General features: G+C 32.2%; 1 protein-coding gene across 1 annotated transcript; it reads right to left on the reverse strand.

Annotated features, from left to right (window-relative positions):
* Positions 1–9,090: 9,090 nt before the first annotated feature.
* Positions 9,091–13,461, reverse strand: LOC130669632 (uncharacterized). The gene is made up of 3 exons (XM_057472625.1): positions 13,162–13,461; positions 12,572–13,073; positions 9,091–11,498 (listed from the first exon to the last, which is right to left on the reverse strand). The coding sequence occupies exons 1-3, from the start codon at positions 13,273–13,275 to the stop codon at positions 10,354–10,356; spliced, it is 1,761 nt and encodes a 586-aa protein (XP_057328608.1). The 5' UTR covers positions 13,276–13,461; the 3' UTR covers positions 9,091–10,353.
* Between the last annotated feature and the right edge of the window lie 10,350 nt (positions 13,462–23,811).

Below are 23,811 nucleotides of genomic sequence, written 5' to 3' on the forward strand. Positions count from 1 at the left end.
ATTTTGAAATCGATTTATCGAGTCGTTTTTGAGAAATTTCGAAAAAACCAAAAAAAAATTTTTTTTTGAATTCTTTCGTCAACGGTTTCTCTTGAACGAATGAACCGATTTTGATGGCTGAGGTGGCATTCGACGCTGCTTATAAAGCTTTAGAGCCCAGTCGAAAATTTACAATTTTCTTAGCGGGAAGTTAAAAATGAATCGGCCCATTATTGGGTCGTGAATGGCTGCCAATTTTCAAGCATCGGCCGAAGATCGGCTGAAATATCGAATGATAACGGTATGCCAAGCATGGCATCAGTCGAGCATTGTCCAATCATCGGCCAAAGCTTGGTATCAAGCATCAGCCAAAGCTCAATTTATCTCAATTATTTAATAACAGCTATACTAAATAAAAATGATGAATTCATGTTTATTTTTATTATAAAAAACATTATGATTATGATTACGATTATTATAAAAATTATAAATATTATAAATGCTATGATACAAAAGGTTATGATTATATAAATAATTACAATTATAATTACAGAAATAATTGTTATTATTAATGTTATCATAAAAATTGTTATAATTTTATAAATAATTATGATTATAATTATTCTTTAGTGGATTTTTCAAAACTAAGAGAAACACTGTCTTGTTTTTGTTTACTGTTCGCCTCACTTTTTTTCACCTCACGATCAAACCGTTGGCCAACGAACGGTGGTTAATTGTCAGCCATTTTTATAAGCAAAAAGTCGGCTGCCAATGATTCACCATGCATGGGCCAAGATTGTTAGCCATTTATTGGCCAATCATTGCAAACCAGGCATCGGCCGATTCATGGGAAAATTTCGAAGCTCAGCGACTTTTTATGGGTAGTACCCGATCACTCCATTTGTATATCTATACTTATTAAAATTTAGTAAATATAGATATACAAATACATGAGTGATCGGATACTATAGTTCCCTGATTGGGTACTGGCTCTCTTACCTTATTCGATTATTATGTGAACTAGAAACTCTTTGGCTAGTATGATTCTGCCCTTCTATCGGAATAGTTGAATAATTGAATTAACAAGTGCATCGCTTGATTTGGCCGATTTTCTGATCTGACCATACATATATATTTATAATTATCATATATATGATGACAAACGTCTTTTTCTCACAATCGCGATAATATATATTAATTCTGTAAGAGGTAGTCAGGCTAAACTTCGCAATAATTTCGATACAAATTCTATATTATATATTTACAATTTATTGGAAATTTATAATTTACAGTATATAAAGCGACAGGTGACTTTTGTAGTGTAGACTAGAGTGTCTCAAAAAATCGACTTTTTTTTTTTTCTTGAAGAACATTGAAAAATCGACAGAGTATCTCTAGACAAAGACCCTGTTAAAATATGAGACCTCAATATTAATATTTAAAGGTGGCGATTCACGATTTTCTGTTTTCCATTTAAATAACATGGGAAAAAAAAAAATTTTAATTTTGGAATTTTATACCTCGGCGATGGCTTATTGAACAGATAAGTTCAGGAAATATTTTTGTAGGGAATTGAACGCTCTACAAAAAAAGTTTCTTATCATTTTTTGATAAATCCATCTGTTCAAAAGTTATTGGAGCTCAAAGTCAAGTAGAGTAAATTTCGAGATCTTTTTACTTTTCCGGCGAAACTATCGGACTTATCATAAAATGTCATAAGATCTTTTTTGTAGACAATTTTATTTCCTACAAATTATCATTAACAAATTTTTTTCAAATTCTGCATTTTTTTCTAGTTATTTCCATTTTAATGCCAAGCTCCTAAAAAAGTAGTGTTCTGATCGATTTTAAGAGCTTGGCATTAAAATGGAAATAACTAGAAAAAAATGCAGAATTTGAAAAAAATTTGTCAATGAAAATTTGTAGGAAATAAAATTGTCTACAAAAAAGATCTCATGACATTTTATGATAAGTCCGATAGTTTCGCCGGAAAAGTAAAAAGATCTCGAAATTTACTCTAACTTGACTTCGAGCTCCAATAACTTTTGAACAGATAGATTTATCAAAAAATGATAAGAGACTTTTTTTGTAGAGCGTTCAATTCCCTACAAAAATATTTCCTGAACTTATCTGTTCAATAAGCCATCGCCGAGGTATAAAATTCCAAAATTAAAATTTTTTTTTTCCCATGTTATTTAAATGGAAAATAGAAAATCGTGAATCGCCACCTTTAAATATTAATATTAAGGTCTCATATTTTAACAGGGTCTTTGTCTAGAGATACTCTGTCGATTTTTCAATGTTCTTCAAGAAAAAAAAAAAAAGTCGATTTTTTGAGACACTCTAGTGTAGACAGTAGACAATCTATAAGGAAATATAACAATAATGATTATAATCGAACAGAACATCATGTTTGCTTACTATCAATGTATTGTCCTATATTTAGTAGCCATGGATACCTCAGTAACAACGGATAACTTTAGTTTACATTGGTGTATAAAATAAGTCAGTTGACTACGTAAATGAATAAATTACATCCTGATTGAATTACTGTAACATTTTGGATTTAATCGTCTATTTTCAAGTAGTATTTAAAAATGTCAACTGCTCGAATTACTAGTGTGACTATAGATTCAATTTCGTTGCAGAAAAAAGCTTATGAACGACATCGGAAACGAGTAAGCAAGCATCTATACATATATATAAATACAGTAAAAAATATTGTGTATCTGGAAATTTGAAAATTTCAATTATTGATATATTAAATCTACCATTAACTAAGAGCTGCAATATTTTTCATATCCCGTGAAAAAAAATTTAGATCTACTTAGATCAAACTAGATCTGATGTTTCAGATCTGAACAAATCTGCATTTTGGCCAGATCTGTTTAGATCAAATTAGATCTACTCTGATCAGAATAGATCTGCTTGGATCTAAACAGATCAAGGTAAATAAAAAACACTCTTAGATCTGCTCAGATCAAGTTTGATCTAATTCGCTAGATCTGAATAGATCTGTTTTTTTATCTCTATCCTAATAAAAATTGATATGTCTGATTAAAAACATATTAAATATATCACAATAATATAAAATATATAGGATTGAAGCCATTAAAATTAAAAGTAAACGTATCATGTTCCATATGAGATCAGTTTTATCTTCTCCTTTGAATGATACAATTGAAATTTAACTTAATAAAGATTCATATTCAAGATCACTCTTCTCCAAACAATACAAATTAACATATAATTACGAAGATACCAATTTAAATATAACAAAATATTCAATAGTTATTGATCTCGACAGAAATACAAAATGAATATAAGTAAGTAAATATTGTCATAAATTAGACTGATTTTTTGTTAAATAAAAATGATTATAATCAATATGAAACATTTTGCATAAATATAAAGGATCACTTTTTTATACACAATAATGAAAGTAATCTCATTCTAAGATACATAAAGAATTTTTCCTTAAAGTATTTCATACTTATTTACCCAATGAAAATAATTCCTTAAGAAATATTTCTTTATAATCTGTACAGATCTAATCTGATCGGAGCAGATCTGAACTTTTTTTCCCGAAAAAAAGTTATATCAGCTCAGATCTGGTTTGATCCGTACAGATCCAATTAGATCTATTTATATTTACTTCATAAATTGATCGTTTAATCAATGTTAATCGATTTTGATCTGACTAGATCTAGGTTGATCTAACTTGATCTAGGTTGATCTGATTTGATTAGATTTGATCAGGGTAGACCTGGACTAGTTTTCCCCAAAGAAAAATGTCATATCTGATCAGATCTAGTTTGATCTGAACAGATCAAATCAGATCTACTCTGATCGGGGTTCAGTATAAATTATGATCAAATTTGATCTGAGCTGATCTATTTTGATCTGAACAGATCTACATTTTTTTTCCCGGGTACCTAATTAAAAAGATTTAGTTATAATTTCAAATTATTTAGTTCTAATAAAAACTGTTTACTATAAAGAAATAGTTGATTGATGAATAATGATTGTTGCCAGTTCTGAAAACCTCAAAATAATATAAAAATTATATTCAATAAATATCTATAATACAAAATCAAAATATAAAAGTTAAGATTTTTTTGTGTTGCCACTGACAATTAAAAAACTGTTGAATTATTTTGATTTTAACACAATCTTTTTTACTGTGTCTATTTATATCATTTACATCAAATATTTTTTCATGGATTGCTTTATTAAAGGTAAAATCAGCAACATCAGCGATTGATATGAGAACACCTAAAACTATACCGCATATTTTAAATGATGCTAAAAAATTACAATTGCAAAAAGAAAGACAAGCACAAATTGTAAAAGATAATTTTATACTTTTGAAAAAACTTCAAAATATAATGTATGGTCGTAGTCGAAAAAAAAATTATAGTCTTAATGAAAAAAAATCTGAATGCATTCGATTTTATTGACTATGTCTATAAGATGCAACTTTTCCTTTTACAAACTTTGTATCTTTTATAATTACATAATAAGTAATCTTGCATATGTATATGTAGACATATATGTAGTGAATAAAAACAAGTGAAAATAAAAACATATGAACAAAAATAAGGTGTTATTTGTATCAGGACTTTAGTTTAGTAGTTACTTATAAAAATCTGTTGCTTCTAATAAACTCTAAAATTATGTAACGAAAATATAAAGAGTCTTATAAAATGAATCAGTGAATGGTTACCGTATACATACATAAAGTCTTAAGTACAATCGGCTACCAGTCATAAGTCTATCCGTAATAATAAGCCTCTTAACAGTTTCCCCCACCTTACTACTTCTTGGAGTTTCGTACCAGACATCCCGTTATATGCCGTTATATATCAAGTAAAAATATTTTAGGCTGATCCGCGATATCTGGGGCATAATGGACCACCTGAAAAAACATTTGCTACAGAATGATTTTTTATTCTAGACTAAAATGTATTTGAAAAATTTATTGATTAAAGCTCTTCTAGGTCAATAGATTATATTGTGGTTAAAATCAAAAAATAAAAATTTCAATAAAACTGGTAATATCAGCTAAATAAAATTTTTTTTTAATAAATTTCAAGTCCATGGGATTATAAAGGTACGGAAATAGTATATTTCCACCCTCCTCTACTAAAATTCAACAAAACGTTTCTCCTACATTCCGTAAACTTGGCTTATGACGGGTAGTCGACTATTTCACTGAACGAATCAGTGATTTGCTGAACGAAGTTTTGTTGAGCAACCTAGCCATCAACCTGGGGTTGTAGGATACTAACGAGCGTACGCAACAGCAAGGTTACTAGAATAGTAACCTATTCTAGACTAGTAACCTATTCTAGTAACCTTGCGCAACAGCAAACGATAGCCTTCCGACTTCACGTCTATGTCCTGATCTTCTGGAAAAATGTTAAGGCTAGTCGAATTATCGAAATTATCGGCGGTAGGCTGATTCATCGTAGAGCATAATTGAATACTTACCCCCTGATGGCCAAGTTGGCAACAATCTACCCTGGTAGCTTATCTACCTTATCCACAAGTTAACTTCAAGCTACTCCCTGACCCCGATAACCAGGATTTCTCGTACAAAAGTTGGTATTCATTAGTTTGCGACCAAATTGACGACAAGCTGTCGACAACTTTAGCATTTACAACTTTTGGCTACAAATTACCGCCACTTTTTGAGAAAGTTGACGCCAGTAGGAGCCGCAACTAGAATGCAGGTTTCTGAGAAAATTGAAGGCAACTTTCCGTCAACTTATGGATTTCCAACTTTTGCCACCAACTTTCTCAGTAACTGTCTATCAACTTTGGAAGTATCAACTTTTGCGGCCAACTTGGTGTTTAGTTGCCAACTTGGCTATCAGGGTTACTCAGCAAGTTCTGCAGTGAAACATTTTCAGCTAACTTATCGAAAAAGTTTCTGGCAAGCTTAGCTGGATAAAACTTTCCTTTAAGTTGGCTTCAGAATACGGCAGCAGCTTGTAGTTAATTTACGGTTAGAGTGGCTATCAGGGTTGGCTTTAGAATAGGGCAGTTGCTTGACGTTAACTTGTGGTTAAGGTAGTTATCAGGGTCATTTCAAGCCGTTGAAGCGGAGAACTGTTAGAGAATGAAAAAAAGGGTCGCTAGCTTACCGTCAGCTCAACTATCAGGGAAGCTTCAATACAGGGAGGGGTCAGTACAGTTTTGCCGGAAAACTAGATGTAGGGAACTAGTAAAAAGTTGGCGCTACGATAGGGGAAACTAAAATTATTGGGAGCGAATGGTAACCGAGCACTCTGTAAAATGATATTGGTAAGAAAGAAAATGAGAATTCTAACGCAGTCTAAAATGAATAGATTGCGTTATTGATTTAATATATAGCATACACTGAGAAAAAAAATACTTGATACAAAATCGCTATCGAAACTTCTCTATGCTTCCCGCGCGTTTATCTCGTGCTTCTAATTAACTTCTTTATTTAATTAATAACCACTTTAATTTTTACAATGGGTTGCCCGCGTTATCTGGGCCCATAACCTGATGATAAGGACAAGCAGGTTATTAATAAATAAGATATAGGTATTCGTGGTTATTACGTTAAGTATATTACAAAGTATATAGATACAAGATACACGTCCGTTTAGGATGGTGCAAGGTTACTAGAATCAAATTAAAATGTGTGACGATCAATAGTATTACATGTATTTGCTTTTAGTTCTACGGATTGCCAGTTTTTCTTTTGCTTCTGACTATGGCCTTCGAGCTGAATAATTACTTCTAACAGTATTGATTTATATAGAAACGATAGAAACTAATACTGTGTTTTATAACTCGTAAATTATTATGTATGAATATTTTTTCAAAGCTTATAAATCTATTGAAGTCAATTCATTGACAAAAGAATTATCGTTGACACAATAATGATTATCTTTTTCTTCATAACCTAAGAGTAATTCGAGGCTAAATTTACTTTCGTTCACTTCGCAGTAACGAATTTCACAACCACTTATTGAACAGCAAATTACTGATATCATCTCTGTCGAATAAATTTGATGCAATAATTAGCCTTGAGATAACAATGCACTGAAACCACTCAAAACTGATATTTTAAGATATAATTCTTATAAATAATTTTCTGTTGAAATAGTAGCAGCGTTTGCTGTGTAGCATGAAAAAATTTGAAACGAATTCATGCCCGATTTTTTTTTTCAAAGCTTTTAAAAAGTATTGAGCGACCGCTTAAGGGGTCTACCCTCTTTAGAATTTTGAAAAAATCGAATTTTTTTTTTTTGTATTTTTTGAAAGTATACATATTTAAAAGTATCATACTGAAAATTTATAAAGATCCGAGCAGTCTAACTGTACTTTTGGACGACGTTTTCGGAGCGGTACGGCCTACCTGCCTTTGTATTCATTAGCAGCTGCAACCTTTTTCAGGTATACTGACAAATGTATAATATTATAATATACTATTGGATGAAAATGTGCACTATGAAGAAGATGAAGGCATAATGTATGGTGCAGGCATCGCTGATTAGACGTAAGTAAGATTTTTTCACGATTTTTCGTTACAGAAAACTTTAAACGCGTTTTTCTCGGAATGACGTTTTTGGACGGCTTGTTGATAAAATCTCCGAAACTATTCAACCGAACCTTACCAAAATTTAACCACATGTTCTTGATGACTATAGCTATGGCGCATATCATACGATTTTTGAAATTTTGAGTTTAACTATTTATTTTTGGCAAAGAACGACGGAAAAAACGTGATTTTTCGTACTTTTTCGAAAAATGGCTGCCATTTTGTCATTTTTGAAAAAAAAAAAATCGTATGATATGCGCTATAGCCATTTACTTACTGAATCTAAAACTATTTTTTTTTTTTTTTCAGATCATCCATTCCAGATATTTCATCAACAGCGCACACTCATCTTTTTTTTTGGACCAGTCTTCTCCCTCATTTTTATGTATAAAAACTGATTAAAATAAATATAAAAAAAATTTTCTTGTGTAATCAAATAGTGTATTTTTTAGGCCTAACACTTTTTATGTCCATATTTATGAGTTTTATGACGTATACCGGTCAAAAAAATTCGTGAAAATAGCCTTATCTTTGCCCGTCTAAAGAGGGTAGACCCCTTAATCTCGAGTTTTTGATCGAAAAATTTCAGTGATTATATATTTTCACCATGTAATTATTTTTCGAAAGCTGACAGTGAAAAAAAAATATATTTTTGACCCATTCTCATAAATATAATTACAAAAATAACGTGATCAATAGTGTAACATGTTTGTGCTTTTAGTTTAACGCATTTCCACTTCTTCTTTCACGTGACTGAGACCTAAACCCTCCATTACACGGAGAGAAATTTATGGTAACGATTACAATAAATTATAGGAATGGTTCCCATAATGTATGGTAACCGGTTTTATTGAAATGTCGATTATAGTAACCGTTACCATAATAATATGGTAATGGTTACCATAATGTTATAGTAATGGTTCCTATAATATTATAGTAACCGTTACCATACCATTATGGTAATGGTTACGTACCATAATATACGGTGATGGTTACCATATATTATGGAAATAGTTACCATAATAATATGGTAATGGTTACCATAATAGTATGGTAATGGTTACTATAATATTATGGTAACGATTACTATAATATTATGGGAACGATGACCATAATATTATGGTAATCATTACCATAATTATTTCACATGCGATATGGGAATTGTTGCCATAATTATGGGAATTATTCCCATACTTATGGGAACTTTTGCCAGAAAGTATGGGCCTATATCCCATAATTCCAAGTAATCATTACCATAACGGTATGGGATGATATTTCATAAACGTACTCGGAACGGTTACCATAAATTTCTCTCCGTGTATAACTTTGAAAGTAATCGATCAGAAGAAAAAGCCAACCTCACATATTGACAATAACTGAAAAAAATTAATATCAATAATATTGATGACATAGGATTGAAGAAATAATTAAAACATGTACTTTCACATTATTTTTCGTTTTTATTAGTTAATCACAATTTTTCTAATTGTTAATTGATTTCACAAAAATTATGTAATCTGTTACTTTGACAAATATTATTACAGAACAAATTGCCGATAGTCAAATGGTTGATTTCACACTCATAAATTGTGTAAGCCGATAGTTGATAAAATATTTAATTGAAGTAAATTGACGTTAAATTTTGTGAATGACCCGGGAAAAAATGTTCAGGCCTGATCAGACATGAAAAATGACCATGCCTGACCAGGCCTGATCAGGCATATTCAGGTCTGATCAGGTCTGGTCATGCCCATTCTGGTAAAACAATTATATATAAAAAATGGTCCTATATAATTATATATAATTATGCATAACTATCTACAATTATATATAATTATTTCTATAAGAATGAAAAAAAATAAAAAATATGGGAGTGTCTAGGATTCGAACCGTGGACCTTGCGCTTGAAAGTTCGCCTCATTACCTGTTGACCTAAGAGATTGAGTTGAAAAGTAGGTCTCGTACGAACTTCAAGTACTGAAATTCTTAAGACTCATGCCTGTTCATGTCTGATCAGGTCTGATCCTTTTTTCTCGGGTTATACGTGATAGATTCTTGGTCAAAAAAATTTTATATCTATGAACAGACATGAACAGACATAACCAGGCATGAACAGACCTGATCAGGCCTGAGCTTATTCAACGCTTCAGACATGAACAGACATGAACAGGCATGGTCAGGCATGAACAGACCTGAGCGTATTTAACGCTTCAGACATGAACAGGCCTGAACATGCATGAACAGACCTGAACAGGCATGGACAGGTATGATCAGGCCTGAACGCATATAACGCTTCAGACATGAACAGACATGGTCAGGCATGAACAGACATGAACAGCCATGAACAGGCCTGAGTGTATTTAACGCCTCAGACATGAACAGGCATGGACAGGTATGATCAGGCCTGATCATGTCTAATTTCAGGCCTGATCATACATGAACAGGCATGATCAGGCCTGAACGCATATAACGCTTCAGACATGAACAGACATGGTCAGGCATGAACAGACATGAACAGCCATGAACAGGCCTGAGTGTATTTAACGCCTCAGACATGAACAGGCATGGACAGGTATGATCAGGCCTGATCATGTCTAATTTCAGGCCTGATCATACATGAACAGGCATGATCAGGTCTAATTTCAGGCCTGATCATACATGAACAGGCATGGTCAGGCCTGATCATTTTTTCCCGGGGACAGACAGTCCAAGTGATCTAATTCATTAAGCCGAGCACGCCCGACTGCACTTTTGTTAATGATTCACATTTTTTTAAGTTAATGGATGTTGATTTCTTATTGTCTCGGACGGCGCTGACGTCCAACAACATACTCAATACCAAATACAATAACTGCCAAAAACTGAAAAAATGCCATAAATACATATAAATACCTCAAATCTACCGCGTCAACTTCTTGATAATCAACGATTCTACTAAATCTATTTTTAGCTTTCATTTTTTTCCGTGATTTTATCAGGCGTGTTTTGAATAATTTCATTCCTGACTCTTGTAGGTTTAACGATTTATGGTAAAAGCGATCAGTCAGAGCCCAAAGTAGATGCGTATGATAAAAACCTGGGATTTTCACCACGGGTCGTTTTAGCATATGCAAATTATGTTTAACAGCGTAGTCAATTAGTTGCCAATCTTGAGCCATACACGCAGCTTTATTATTTTCGATAACTTTTTTCAAGCAATTGCCTATGGGGTCCAATTCGTGAATGGGATGTAAGTATTTCATATCCTCATCAGTTTTCCATAATTGCTCTTCTAAAATATATTTACGAAAGGTCGACATATAATATACGTGATACTTATGATTGTACAAGTCTTTAAGAGACTCAATGTTATAAGTCGGCGGACGAGTTAAGATGGCAAATATTTGTCCCTCAAGCAATGGACTAAAGATGAAAACAAACAAAAATCCCGTGAAGAAGGTGATTTTCATGGCGAGTCGTTCGAGAGGTGCATCGATTCCTATACTCATCAGCAACTTCAGGACATCCAGAACAGCCAATCCGATCTGATACTTATTGTGCAATATTATCAGGATAGTAATTAGAAAAAGGAAATAGATTATCGCTAAAGCTCCATAAAAATCAAATACATGTGCAATTTCATAAGACATTGATTGATAACTTGCCTTTTGTGTTACTATGATGTAAGATGATTCTTCCATAAATGGCACCGTGTGGAATATACCAGGAAATGAAATGCCCAGGGTAAATTGTGTCAAATCGTAAGTTTGATTGGCTAGTAGTTGTAGTACCGTTGTAAAATTATGGAAATCGAGGAGTATTGTTTGTCGAGTCATGTTTAAAGATTCAAGCATGGTGTCTATATTTGTAGATTTTCTGAAGTTTGCTGAGCCGATTTTAACGGGATAGCCATCGAGAACTTTAGTTTTATCGAAAAATAGAGTTTCACATATTTTATAATCTGAAAAAAAAATATGTTCGTCGTTTATTAGCTAAGATAGTAATAATGATAATAATAATGATGATAATTCCCTCGCGGTTTTGGAAATACCGAAATAATACCGGAATTATACGGTATAAATACTGCATAAATATGGTATTATTCAAGTTATTTTGGCCAGTTTTTTTGCCGCATTACTACCAAAAATTTACGAAAAAAATTCAGAATATTTACGGTAATAAAACAGAAAAAATACGGTATTTTAACAGCATTAAAACCGTAATTATACATCATATTTTCGGCATTTTTGCAGCATTAAACCGTTCTACCCGGAACAAAAATTACATATAATTATATAAAATTTTATTTAATTAAATATAATTATATATAACATTATAAAGTTATATGTACAATTACTGTCATGAAAAAAAAAAAAAAAAAAACCCGCCAACTCGTGGGCTCGATCCCGAGTCCTAATGATTCAAAGCCTGATCTGTTAACCATTATGCCAAATCGCTCATTCGAAAGTTGATACTAATTGTATTTATATCTATACAAACAAACTTAAGAAAATTGAAAACCTCAATTTTCCCGGATTCTTATTTTTACTTACATTCTTTTGTTTCAATAAGAAATGTGTGAACTAATAGAATAAAATATAAAATTTTACACTTTGCACATTTTCGATGATTTTAACCGCAGAAGTAAATATAAAATAAAACCAAATTTTTTACAATTTTTCATTATATCAGGATAAATCTGGCAAAATCGCAGAATATCTACGGTATAATTACCAAAAAAATACGATTTTATTATTATAAAATTATCGCATTATTGCGGTATTTATATAGCATTTTTTCGGTAAAAGTTCGGCATTTTTATAGTTTTTTTACGGCATTTTTTTGATAAAAGTTCGGCATTTTTATAGTAATTTTACTATAATAATCTGGTAACTCTACAGTATAAGTACAGCAAAAAAACTGGCCAATATAACCATATTATTACCAAATTATTACGGTAAATTTCCGGCATGTGTATAAATGCCGAAAATTTACGGCATTCGCAAAACCGCGAGGGAAGCAAGGGTATATTACCGTTTGTGAAAGATTGGTTGTAAATATACACTGGATTATTACGCTTGTCAAGCCAATGTGTATTAGTTGCGACCCAAGGATCAGGTGCTCGATTTGTGAATGGATTATGAGTATACAGACTGGTTTCATTATTGGTGTTAGAGCACACTATGATACACGATAACAATCCTAACTGCCACAGTGCGTCGAGAAATTCCCATGAATGCATGCAATGTTTTTCGGTTTCGAAGATCACAAAAAATAAGGATTTTAGACTCCATGACGGTGAAAAAAACAATTTTGTTAAGAGTTTGAACATCTCCTGATCACTCGACACCGATAAAATATACATCGGATAGGTTGGATAGTACAGTTGAATTTTTTTGGCGATGAAATTTTCGTTGATGACAATGACAGGCGCCATTATTGTAATGGGCAAATTTTTGTGAAATGTCTCTACCATATTTTCAGTTATCACGATCGGATTTGATGTATTTGCAAAACAAAGTTCAAAAAGTTGAGCCTTTTGGAAAACAAACGAACAAAAAAAACGTCAATAGTGGCAACAGGATAAATAATGACAGTATATAAATCAATAAAAATTAATTTACCATATCTGTGTGTGTGATTGGAGGATTGGTTGATGATAATTTGAAGTTTTTGAATTCGTAGCACGAAACACTGGCGAACAATGCACTCAATATAATACTCTTTATCAACATCATTGTGATTATTTTTATTTAATTTTTACAATTAGATTATTAAATTGACTTGAAATCGAATTTGAAATAATTAAATTGTTTTAATTTTATTATAATATCTAAAAAATTAACTAGCCGATATTTGTAAGACTGCCGTCTGATCACTTTGTTTGAACAATTAAAAATTAATTATTTTATTTAATCGTGATAACTGTGTTTGGCAGATTTTTTTCGAAATGATCATTTCTTCCCGTCGTGGAGGACTATATAAATTGTCGAAATTCTGACCTGCGCGGAAACGATATTTGCATATTTCCCCATTTTTGCAAAGATATTATTCGAGAAGAAGGGACTGGAGAACAAAGCTATTGGCTACCATGAGCTTACATGGTGATAAGTAAAGAGCGTGCGCACATTGTTCGATCAATTCTGGTGGCCATTTTGGCTTTGGTTTGCCACGTCGCAGTTCTTCTTGCATATAATTGTAGACTAGAAGTTTCATAATTGCTTGGAATAGTATTGATTTATGAAAAATACAATTCTGAAAAAAAACCTATATTTATAACAGTAAAAAATAACGCGATTTTAGAAATAAAAAAGTGGCCATAATAGACCTCCTTATATTTCTTCGTAAGTTTGTATGATATGCTGGTCCTTCTAAGCCATTTGTTAGTTGGGTCTGAATTCAATAATTTTCTTTATTCTTAAATATATTTTTATTGATTTTTTTTCGACTAATTGGACCATTAGGAACAAGAACCAGCAATATGAAAATACTCTTCCATGCTATTTGGGCTGACGCCACAACTTTGAAGGTCTATGTCCGTAGAAAAATGACCAAATTCGCTATTATTATTGCACGCCTCGGAAGCGAAGCGGAGAGGTTGTGCTTTATAACCGACCTGTCAAGGTCACACGAATTCCACTCATTAAAGTGCATATATTTTTTTTCTATTACTCTTACACATTATGAAAAGCACATCAATATAAAGCTGAAACACTAATGAATAATCCTGATACTTTTTTTAATTTGTCCAATATGTATTAATATAAAAAAAAGTTCATTAAAAAAAATTTATCGTGGACGTCCATTAGTCTGTGGTTCAAAAAAACGGCGTGGTATGGATATCTCGAGAACGACTTGACGAAACTACCTAATTTTTTTTTCACAATTTTCAGAATTAAGCAAAGAAGGTACCTTTCGAAAATCACTACTGTAGGCCTTCTCGTTTTTTTTAAAATAAATCATAACGGTTAAAACCGGCAATCTTACATGTAAACAAACACACACTGCCGCCATTTTTCATTAGGAATGTTCTCCTTATTTTTTTTTTTTTTTACTTTTATTACCGTATATTTACCATGGAAATTTCTATGGGAAAAGAGCGGGATATTCAATTTTATTCGAAATTTAACTTTTAAAAAAAAACATAACATGAGCGTTCGAGGCGTGCACTTTTGGATTTTCCAAATTTTTGGTTACTATGGAACCTGCGTTAAATATTAGATAAATTTTATATTTTCAAATTCACTAAACGGAATAGTTGAAAAGTAAACTCTAATTGAAATGTGTGACGATCAATAGTATTACATGTGTTTGCTTTCAGTGCGACGGATGCCAGTTCTTCTTGCTCCTGACTATGGCCTTCGAGCTTAGTAATTACTTCTAACAGTATTGATCTATACAAAAACTAATACTGCATTTTATAACCCGTAAATTATTATGAATCTGTTTCAAAGCTTACAAATCTATTGAAGTCAATTCGTTGACAAAAAGTTTATCGTAAAGACAATAACTCCATTTTCTTCTTCATAACCTAACAATATTTCAAGGATAAATTACTTTCTGTTCACTTCACAGTAAATGATCCTTACAACCATCAATTGAACATCAAATTAATGATATAATCTCTGTCGTATAAATTTGATGCAATAATTAGCCTTGAGATAACAATGCACTGAAACATCCCTGTTTAAAAATATTGATTGAAAAGAATTAAAAGTGATGAAATTCGAATTCTTTTCAATAATTTCAATTGATTCGAATTTTTACCTTCCCGCCAAGAAAATCGATGATTTTCGAAAAATTCGGGAAGTTATTGTTTTCACCTCAATTTTCAAAAATCGAGTTTTCATCAGATGTCGACGTTTTGAGGTCCTAGGAAGCTATTCTGACTATTTTCAGAATGATGTCCGAGTGTATGTATGTGTGTGTGTGTGTGTGTGTGTGTGTGTGTGTGTGTGTGTGTGTGTGTGTGTGTGTGTGTGTGTGTGTGTAAACTCTTTGTAACCTTTTAACTAATGAACTGATTTAGATGGTTAAGGTGGCAATCTAAAGAGCTTGTTGGCCGTCAACTTTCTTAAAAATTTCGCAACATTTGATCCAGTAGGCTCGAAAATATTGGCGAATTACGAAAAAACAAAATTTTTTTTTTTTAGTTTTTTATTAATTTCTCAAAAACGAGTTCAATGATCAGCTTCAAAATCTAATCAGCTCTAGAACTTGATAAAACGCATCGATCGCCGCCTTAACCATCTCAATCGGTTAATTTGTTCGAGGGATATCATTGGAGAAAGAAATGGTGAAAAACGGGTTTTTCCAAATATCTTCAAAATAGCAGAACGGTTCGATTTCAAAATTATATCAGCTCTAGAATTCAAGAAAACGCGCCGATTGCCACCTCAAACGTCAAAATCGGTTCATTAGTTCAAAAGATATCGGCGCTGAATTGTTAAAAAAATAACATAAAACGTTATTTTTTCCGGATAAATCAAAATATAATGTACTAAATGTGTCTGAAATCATACCAACTATTCTTCTTTATAGTCTCTTTCGATCATCATAGAATGTCATCTAACTTGTTCTTTAGTTTAAATCATATTATCAGCAAAAAATTGAGAAAACCCAGTTTTTAATATGTTTCTCGGATATTTCATATATTATTGCTCAGACCTAAGTCAAAACTCACTCAAATCTTGATTTTGATCACTGACATAAATTTCTGCCTCGATACATTTATTTCATTGAACATAACCGAGAATAAAAATTTGAAAACCGCTTCTTCATTAATAATTTTCGATTCTTAACTTGTCAAACTTTAGCAAAATACGTAACTTGGTAGAGCTTGAAAAGCTCATAAAAAATAATCCCAGGTAATTGCATTTTCGAGCTCGAAAATATATTCACAGTAATGTTTTCAAGCTCCTTGAGAGCGAAAACAGCGGGAAGTTTTGGAGCTGGCCCGCAAGCTCAACCGACGCCCAGATTTTTTTGTTTGTATCTATAGATATACAGTTCGCATAGAGTGACCGCTTTTCAATTCTTTTCAATCCATATTTTTAATCAGGGATACGTTTTCAGTCGAAACAAATATTTTAAGATATATTTCTTATAAAATAATTTTCTATTCAAATAGTGGCGTTTGCCGTAGCATGCAAAATTTTGAAGAGACTTTATGCCCGATTTTTTTTTTTTTCATAGCTTTTAAAAAGTATTGAGCGACCGCTTAATCTTGAGTTTTAGAGCTCAAAATTTCGGTGATTATACATTTTCACCACATAATTACTTTTCGGAAGCTGACAGTGAAAACAAAAATATATTTTTGATCCATTCTCATAAATACAATTACAAAAAATAATGTGATCAATAGTGTAACATGTTAATGCTGTTAGTTTAACGCTTTTCCATTTTTTCTTTCACGTGACTGAGACCTAGACCCTCTACTATAACTTTTAAAGTAATCGATCGACAAAAAAAAACAAACCTCACATAGTAACAATAACTGAAAAAAATTATATTCATGACATAGGATTGAAATATTAATTAAAATATGTATTTTCACATTGTTTTTGGTTTTTATTAATTAATCACAATTTTTCTAATTCTTAAATGATTTTACAAATATTATGTAAGCGGTTACTTTGATAAATATTATTATGGAATAAACAGCCGATAGTCAAACGTTTGATTTCACACGCACGAATTGTAAGACGATAGTTGAAAATTGAAGTATTTAATCAAAATAAATTGACTTTAAATTTTGTGGACCATAGAAAATCCAAGTGATTGAATTCATTAAGCCGAAATTTTTATAAGTTAATAGATTTTCACTTTCATTGTCTTAGACGATGACGACATCCGACAACATACTCGATCCCAAATACAATAACGACCAAGAACTGCAAAATTTAGTGTAGTTTAGTTTATTAATTATGCCAAGGCTAATGCCAAATTAGTCCATCGGCTGAAGAGGAGGTCCCGTAAACATTTTGTTGGCACCGGGTAAATCCAACTGTTTCTTATGTATTTTGGGCCCAGGATCACGAAAATCGGGTCCATTTTGTTCAAAAGTGGTGCAAACAATTGTTTATAACAATTTAATTGTTTAAATCGAAATAACTCCCGAACAGCTGGTTTGTTGGGGCAGCGTAGAGGAAAAAAAAAGTTCAGAATAAAAAAATACACAAAAAAGGTATCACATGTTTTTTTTGCATCTCGAATATTTCGCGAGATATAATAAAAAAACGAGCCGGCGCTCGGACCTCTCCCTCTCGCACTAGCGACTGCCTATGCGCAAGCTCTCTCTCCGCCAAATCGCGTCAGATGCTTGATTGGCCGGAATTTGTTAAAGTTTTTTACATTGAAAATCAAAGAAAAAAAAAAATCGACAAATTGTCGATACTACCAATCGACAGCATTTTTTATGAAACAAATTTCTGGCGTATCCACAAAAGACTTTTTTTTTTTTGTTCACAAATGTTATAAACAAATGGTTTTTCTCAAAGTCCGAAATAAGTTCAAAAAATCGATAAAATGTTGATACTACCAAAAAACGTCTTTTGTGGATACGACAGAAATTTGTTTCAGAAAAAATGCTGTCGATTGGTAGTATCGACAATTCGTCGATTTTTTTTTATTTTTTTTTTTGATTTTTAATGTAAAAAACTTCCGGCCAATCAAGCATCTGAAGCGATTTGGCGGAGAGAGAGCTCGCGCATAGGCAGTCGCTAGTGCGAGAGGGAGAGGCCCGAGCGCCGGCTCGTTTTTTTATTATATCTCGCGAAATATTCGAGATGCAAAAAAAACATGTGATACCTTTTTTGTGTATTTTTTTATTCTGAACATTTTTTTTCCTCTACGCTGCCCCAACAAACCAGCTGTTCGGGAGTTATTTCGATTTAAACAATTAAATTGTTATAAACAATTGTTTGCACCACTTTTGAACAAAATGGACCCGATTTCCGTGATCCTTGGCCCAAAACACATAAAAAACAGTTGGATTTACCCGGTGCCAACAAAATGTTTACGGGACCTCCTCTTCAGCTGATGGACTATTAGTGAAGGAACCGAATCCAGACCAATTCAGCGTCGAGCGAAAGCTTTACTAACAAAGCCATCTCAGCTTTTGTTAGGCTACATTTACTTTGCCCGGATATATTGAGCCACACTGGACTTATGGTCAGTCACATTTTTTAATTCCAAACACAGAATTTTGATTTTAAATTTTATCACCAATAATTTGGAAAAATTTTAGTTCCGACATTTTAGCACAATACTGAACGGATCATATGAATCGTTCATTAATAAATTTCGACATAAAAATGAAAAAAATTTTTTAATAAAAAAAAATTTAGTTACAAAAAAAAAAGAGAAATTATTTAATATCGTATAATTGCATTAATTTATTTAAAATAAAAATATGGACTTAGTATCCGTTTACTGCTCTAGCGAAAAAAGAGAGAGTCAGTAGTATTCGTTTCTTAGGGTGCGAAGGAGGAAGCAACTATGAGTGAATTCAGGACAGAACTTTCCTGGCTGAGACTCTAATAACCTTAGTTTGAAATTTTTCGTGTGATTATAGTCAGAGAAAACACACTACTCAAACCAAGAGTTTACATTTTTTAAACCAACTTCCTTTATTTTTAGTTCAAGTTTATACCGTTTATTGTTTCAAAACATCGTAGTTCCTTGGTTCAAGTAAGTAACGCACCTAGGTTAAGATAAATGTTTATTATACTAAGAAATGCAAGCTTTTAAAACAAGGAATTCTATTATTAGACCAAGTATGAAATATATTCTGGCTTAAGAATTTTTTTTTTAATTTAAGATTGACAATTCAAGAAATTATTTTACTTCGTTCAAAATATTTCCGGTTTTTATTTCGCCCGCTGAAAAATATCTTTGTTGAAGGAAAATTCTCTTGAGTCTTATAACAGTGTAATAATCGTTACTATATAATACTATAGTTTTTAATATTTGAATAAAACGAACGATAACAGAAAAGTGCAAAAAATTTAATTCCACTTAAGGTCTACTGGCCAGTGATCGCCCCCAGAGCTTGGAAAAGAAAATCAACATACATGTCGCTAATCTAGTGAAATCTTCTGTTGAGATACGAAACTCTATCTTTCTCTCTTACTCTTTTATTAGAAGAAATACATCTTACATATTTTTATTATACTGGCATTTTAAAAAATACAGATGAATAGAAAATGCTATACTCGAATTTCTTAAAATAATTAATGTTAAGTGGCGCGAACCATGGAGAGACCACTTTCCAAGGGCGGACCATGGAGAGAGCGCTATTCCTCTCCAGTACTTCAAGTCGTCTCACTGGACAAAACGGCTGTCAATGTTTTTCGATTAAAATGATGAGAGTCGATCATAAACGGTCATAGTGGTTAAATCAGTAGTCATGAGTAGTTATTTTCGCTGGTTTTAATATAAATTCTGTTGAGATATCGAATTTTCATTTTGCTGCACCATATGAACAAGTTTTTGATTATCCAACTGACGGTATCAATGCTTTACTTGGAATAATATTATTTATGTCTTTTAAAGAAAAATTAAATTTTTTTGATTGCTTTATGTACGTATTTCATTTTTTAATGCTTTAGATTGTTAATAAAAAGTGAAAAAATCCATATTCTCTTAATAATAATGTAGATAGGGGAGGTTGGGACACGAAGGCTTCCTTAAGCCGGTTTTTTTTTTTTTGTTGAGTCAAAACTCATTTAAATCTTGATTTTAATCACTGCCATTGATTTAATCAAGCGATGACATTGATTTCTGCCTTAACACATTTATGTCAGAGAACATATAATCGATAATAAAAATGTAAAAGCCGCGCTTCTTCATTAATGATTTTTGACTCTTAACATTTCAAACTATAGCATAAAATGTAAGTTGTTAGAGCTTGGAAAGCTCATAAAGCGGGAAATTTCAGATTTTTTTTAATGGTTTATCGTCTAAAAAAAAAATCCAAAAATTATTAGACGTCTGCTAACTACAGTATCAGTAATTATCTTTATTAGGCATTAAATAAATGAATATTAATTTTGGAAGAGTTTTGGACAAGGGTATGAGTTGAGGTATTTATAAAACTTGAGTTAGTTTTTACGTGTAAAATATTTGGTGGCCCTGAAAAGGGCCGTTTTCAACTCAAAGTTCGGGAACTTGAGTATCTATTTATCTGTATCGTCACCTAGAAAAACAGTCAGCTTTATCTGTAAAATTAGATTTCCGTCGACCAGTAGACGCAACAAGTCGGGGTCACTTCGTTTGAAGAAACCCCCGAGGTATATGTAATTGTCGTAGTCGGTGAACGGTTGTATTTTTGCAGGCAGTCTCAGTAGATTACCTTCCTTATCCACCACACAGCATTCGACCTCAAAGCTGATTTCGGAATGCTCCGATTTCAATGGCAGGATCCCCAAAGTGATCCAGTGTTCGTCTTCTTCGTCGTGGCTAACCTCTACTTTGAAGCTCCAAATGTCGTTGACATGGAGACCTGAAGGAAACTCTATAAATATCGGACTAACTGTCCCAGCATCGTTGATGAAGAGGAGTTCGTCGAAGTACTCCAGTTCAACGGAGTATACAGTTGTGTACGTTGAAATTTGGAAATTACAGTCCATGATGTGTCAATAAATGATGATGTAACTTGCGAGGCGTACAGCGGAACGTTTCGAGCGTAATGACTGCTACTGACCGTGTGACGTATATATATCGATAAACTTTGACTACCCCCTCCACTAAATTTTAACCAATTACCGTAAAGGTAAATTTTACCCCCACTCCCTAAAAAGGACCAATCATGGCGATATTGATTTTCTCTCTCCATTCTTAAGTTTTACTAATCAAAATCGAGAAATTGCATCAATATGAAATATGATCTATGTAAGTGGACTTCTTATAATAAATTAAATTTGCACAGGCATATAAATCTTGCAAAAATTTTTCTAAACTTCATCGATTTGACCCCTTCTGATTTTAATGACTGGATTAAATTAATAAAAGGAAAATTATTTACTGATTGAAAATTGAAGTGAAATCATTAAGTATTAAAAGTATTAAAAATAACATCAAGTTGGCGAGAAAATTAATTAACATTTAAATAATTTACAAACTACAGCTCGTAGGAACTTAAATAAGGGCTCATTTTATTCATTATTTTTTTTTCTTTTCATTTTATAAGGGTTTTTTTGTCCATATGCTATAATTTGTTAAATATTTGCGTAAAACTGGAATTTTGACCATTTTTTTTATAAAAAAACATATTTGCTAAGCACTTTTTTGTTGGATTTTTTCGGTTGTCGTAGTTTTAGCATATTCTGAATCATTCTGTGAAAAAATTAGCTTGCCAGGAATTTTTGCATACAAGAGTTACTTTTCAGGCCTAACTCGACTGGACTAAGGCCAGTTTCGCAATATGTTACACATTCAAAACAAATTGAGAAAAAACAATTATCGCTTTACCCAGGAATCGAACCCAGATCGATTCGGCGCCCCGCGAGAGCTTTACCAATTAAGCTATACCAGCCTTTGTCAAAATACGTTTACTTTGCCCACATATACTGAGCCATACTGGCTTATGGTCAGTCACATTTTTAGATCCTAAACACAGAATTAATATTACAAATGTTATGCTAATAATTTAGAAAAATGTTAGTTTTGAGATTTTACCAAAATACTGAACGGATCGTATGAATCGTTCATAAATAAATTTCGACATAAAAATAAAAAAGTTTTAAAAACAAATGTAATTACAAAAAAAAATTGAGAAATTATTCAATATTATTTAATTAATTTATTATAATAATATAATTTAGTTATTAAATTTTTAATTTATTTAAAATAAAAAGGTGGACTCAAAATCCATTTGCTACGCTAGTGTGAGAAAGAGAGAGTGGGGAGTATTCATTCCTTAGGATGCGAAGGAGGGAGCATCTATCAGTGAGAATCCAAGAGAAAACTTTCTTGGCTTGAGACTCTAGTAATCTTGGTTTGAGATTTTTCGTGTGATTGGTCGGAGAAAGTACACTACACTCAATCCAAGAGTTTAAATTTTTTAAACCAACTCCCTTTATTTTTAGTTCGAGTTCGTACCGTTTATTGTTTCAAAACACCATAGTTCTTTAATTAAGTGTATAACTTTCTTGAACTAATGTTTTTATTTCTTGGTATAAGTAAGTAACATACTTCGGTTAAGAAAATTGTTTATTATAATAAGAAATGCAAGTTTTTAAAATAAGTAATTCTATTATTGGAACGAGTATGAAATATGTATTGGCTTAAGAATTTTTTTTCTTAATTCAAGATTTAAAATTCAAGAAATTATTTCACTTCGTTCAAGAAATTTCCGGTTTTCATTTCACTCGCTGAAAAATTTCTTGGTTGAAGAAAAATTTTCTTGAGTCAAGATTTTTTTTTTTCTGTGCACACACACACGCATTGTTTAGCAGTTTAATATAAATTAATATAATTTTATTTAAGTATTAAAACTCCGGAGCGGAATGAATTGGGAGTGAAATAAAATCCGCGTCACTCCGAGATCACTCCGTTAATAAAAAGCTCCCGATTCACTCCGCATGCGGAGTGATTTTTTTTAAAACTCCGGCACTCCGAGTGGCGGAGTGAATGCGAAGTGAATTCAGATTTAATTTCAATTCGAATTCACTCCGGATTTTTTACAGTGTATGGAGTTCAAATTGCATAATAATGTAAAAAATTCATATGTATATTTTTCTCTTTGCCATTTAGTCCATCGGCTGAAGAGGAGGTCCCGTAAACATTTTGTTGGCACCGGGTAAATCCAACCGTTTCTTATGTATTTTGGGCCAAGAATCACGAAAATCGGGTCCATTTTGTTCAAAAGTGGTGCAAACAATTGTTTATAACAATTTAATTGTTTGAATCAAAATAACTCCCGGACAGCTGGTTTGTTGGGGCAGCGTAAAAAAAAAAAAATGTTCAGAATAAAAAAATACACAAAAAAGGTATCACATGTTTTTTTTGCATCTCGAATATTTCGCGAGATATAATAAAAAAACAAGCCGGCGCTCGGACCTCTCCCTCTCGCACTAGCGACTGCCTATGCGCGAGCTCTCTCTCCGCCAAATCGCGTCAGATGCTTGGTTGGCCGGAATTTTTTAAAGTTTTTTACATTGAAAATCAAAGAAAAAAAAAAATTGACAAATGGTCGATACTACCAATCGACAGCATTTTTTCTGAGACAAATTTCTGTCGTATCGTCAAAAGACGTTTTTTTTTTCTTGTTC

This window comes from Microplitis mediator, chromosome 6 (genome assembly GCF_029852145.1).
Source record: "Microplitis mediator isolate UGA2020A chromosome 6, iyMicMedi2.1, whole genome shotgun sequence".
NCBI lineage: Eukaryota > Metazoa > Arthropoda > Insecta > Hymenoptera > Braconidae > Microplitis > Microplitis mediator.

Excerpts from the sequence above, each read along its gene's own strand:
- LOC130669632 (XM_057472625.1), bottom strand. The coding sequence starts at position 13,275 with ATGATGTTGATAAAGAGTATTATATTGAGTGCATTGTTCGCCAGTGTT. Across the intron at positions 13,074-13,161 it reads CAATCACACACACAGATATG|GCTCAACTTTTTGAACTTTG; the intron begins GTAAATTAATTT and ends GTTTTCCAAAAG. Across the intron at positions 11,499-12,571 it reads CAACCAATCTTTCACAAACG|ATTATAAAATATGTGAAACT; the intron begins GTAATATACCCT and ends TTTTTTTTTCAG.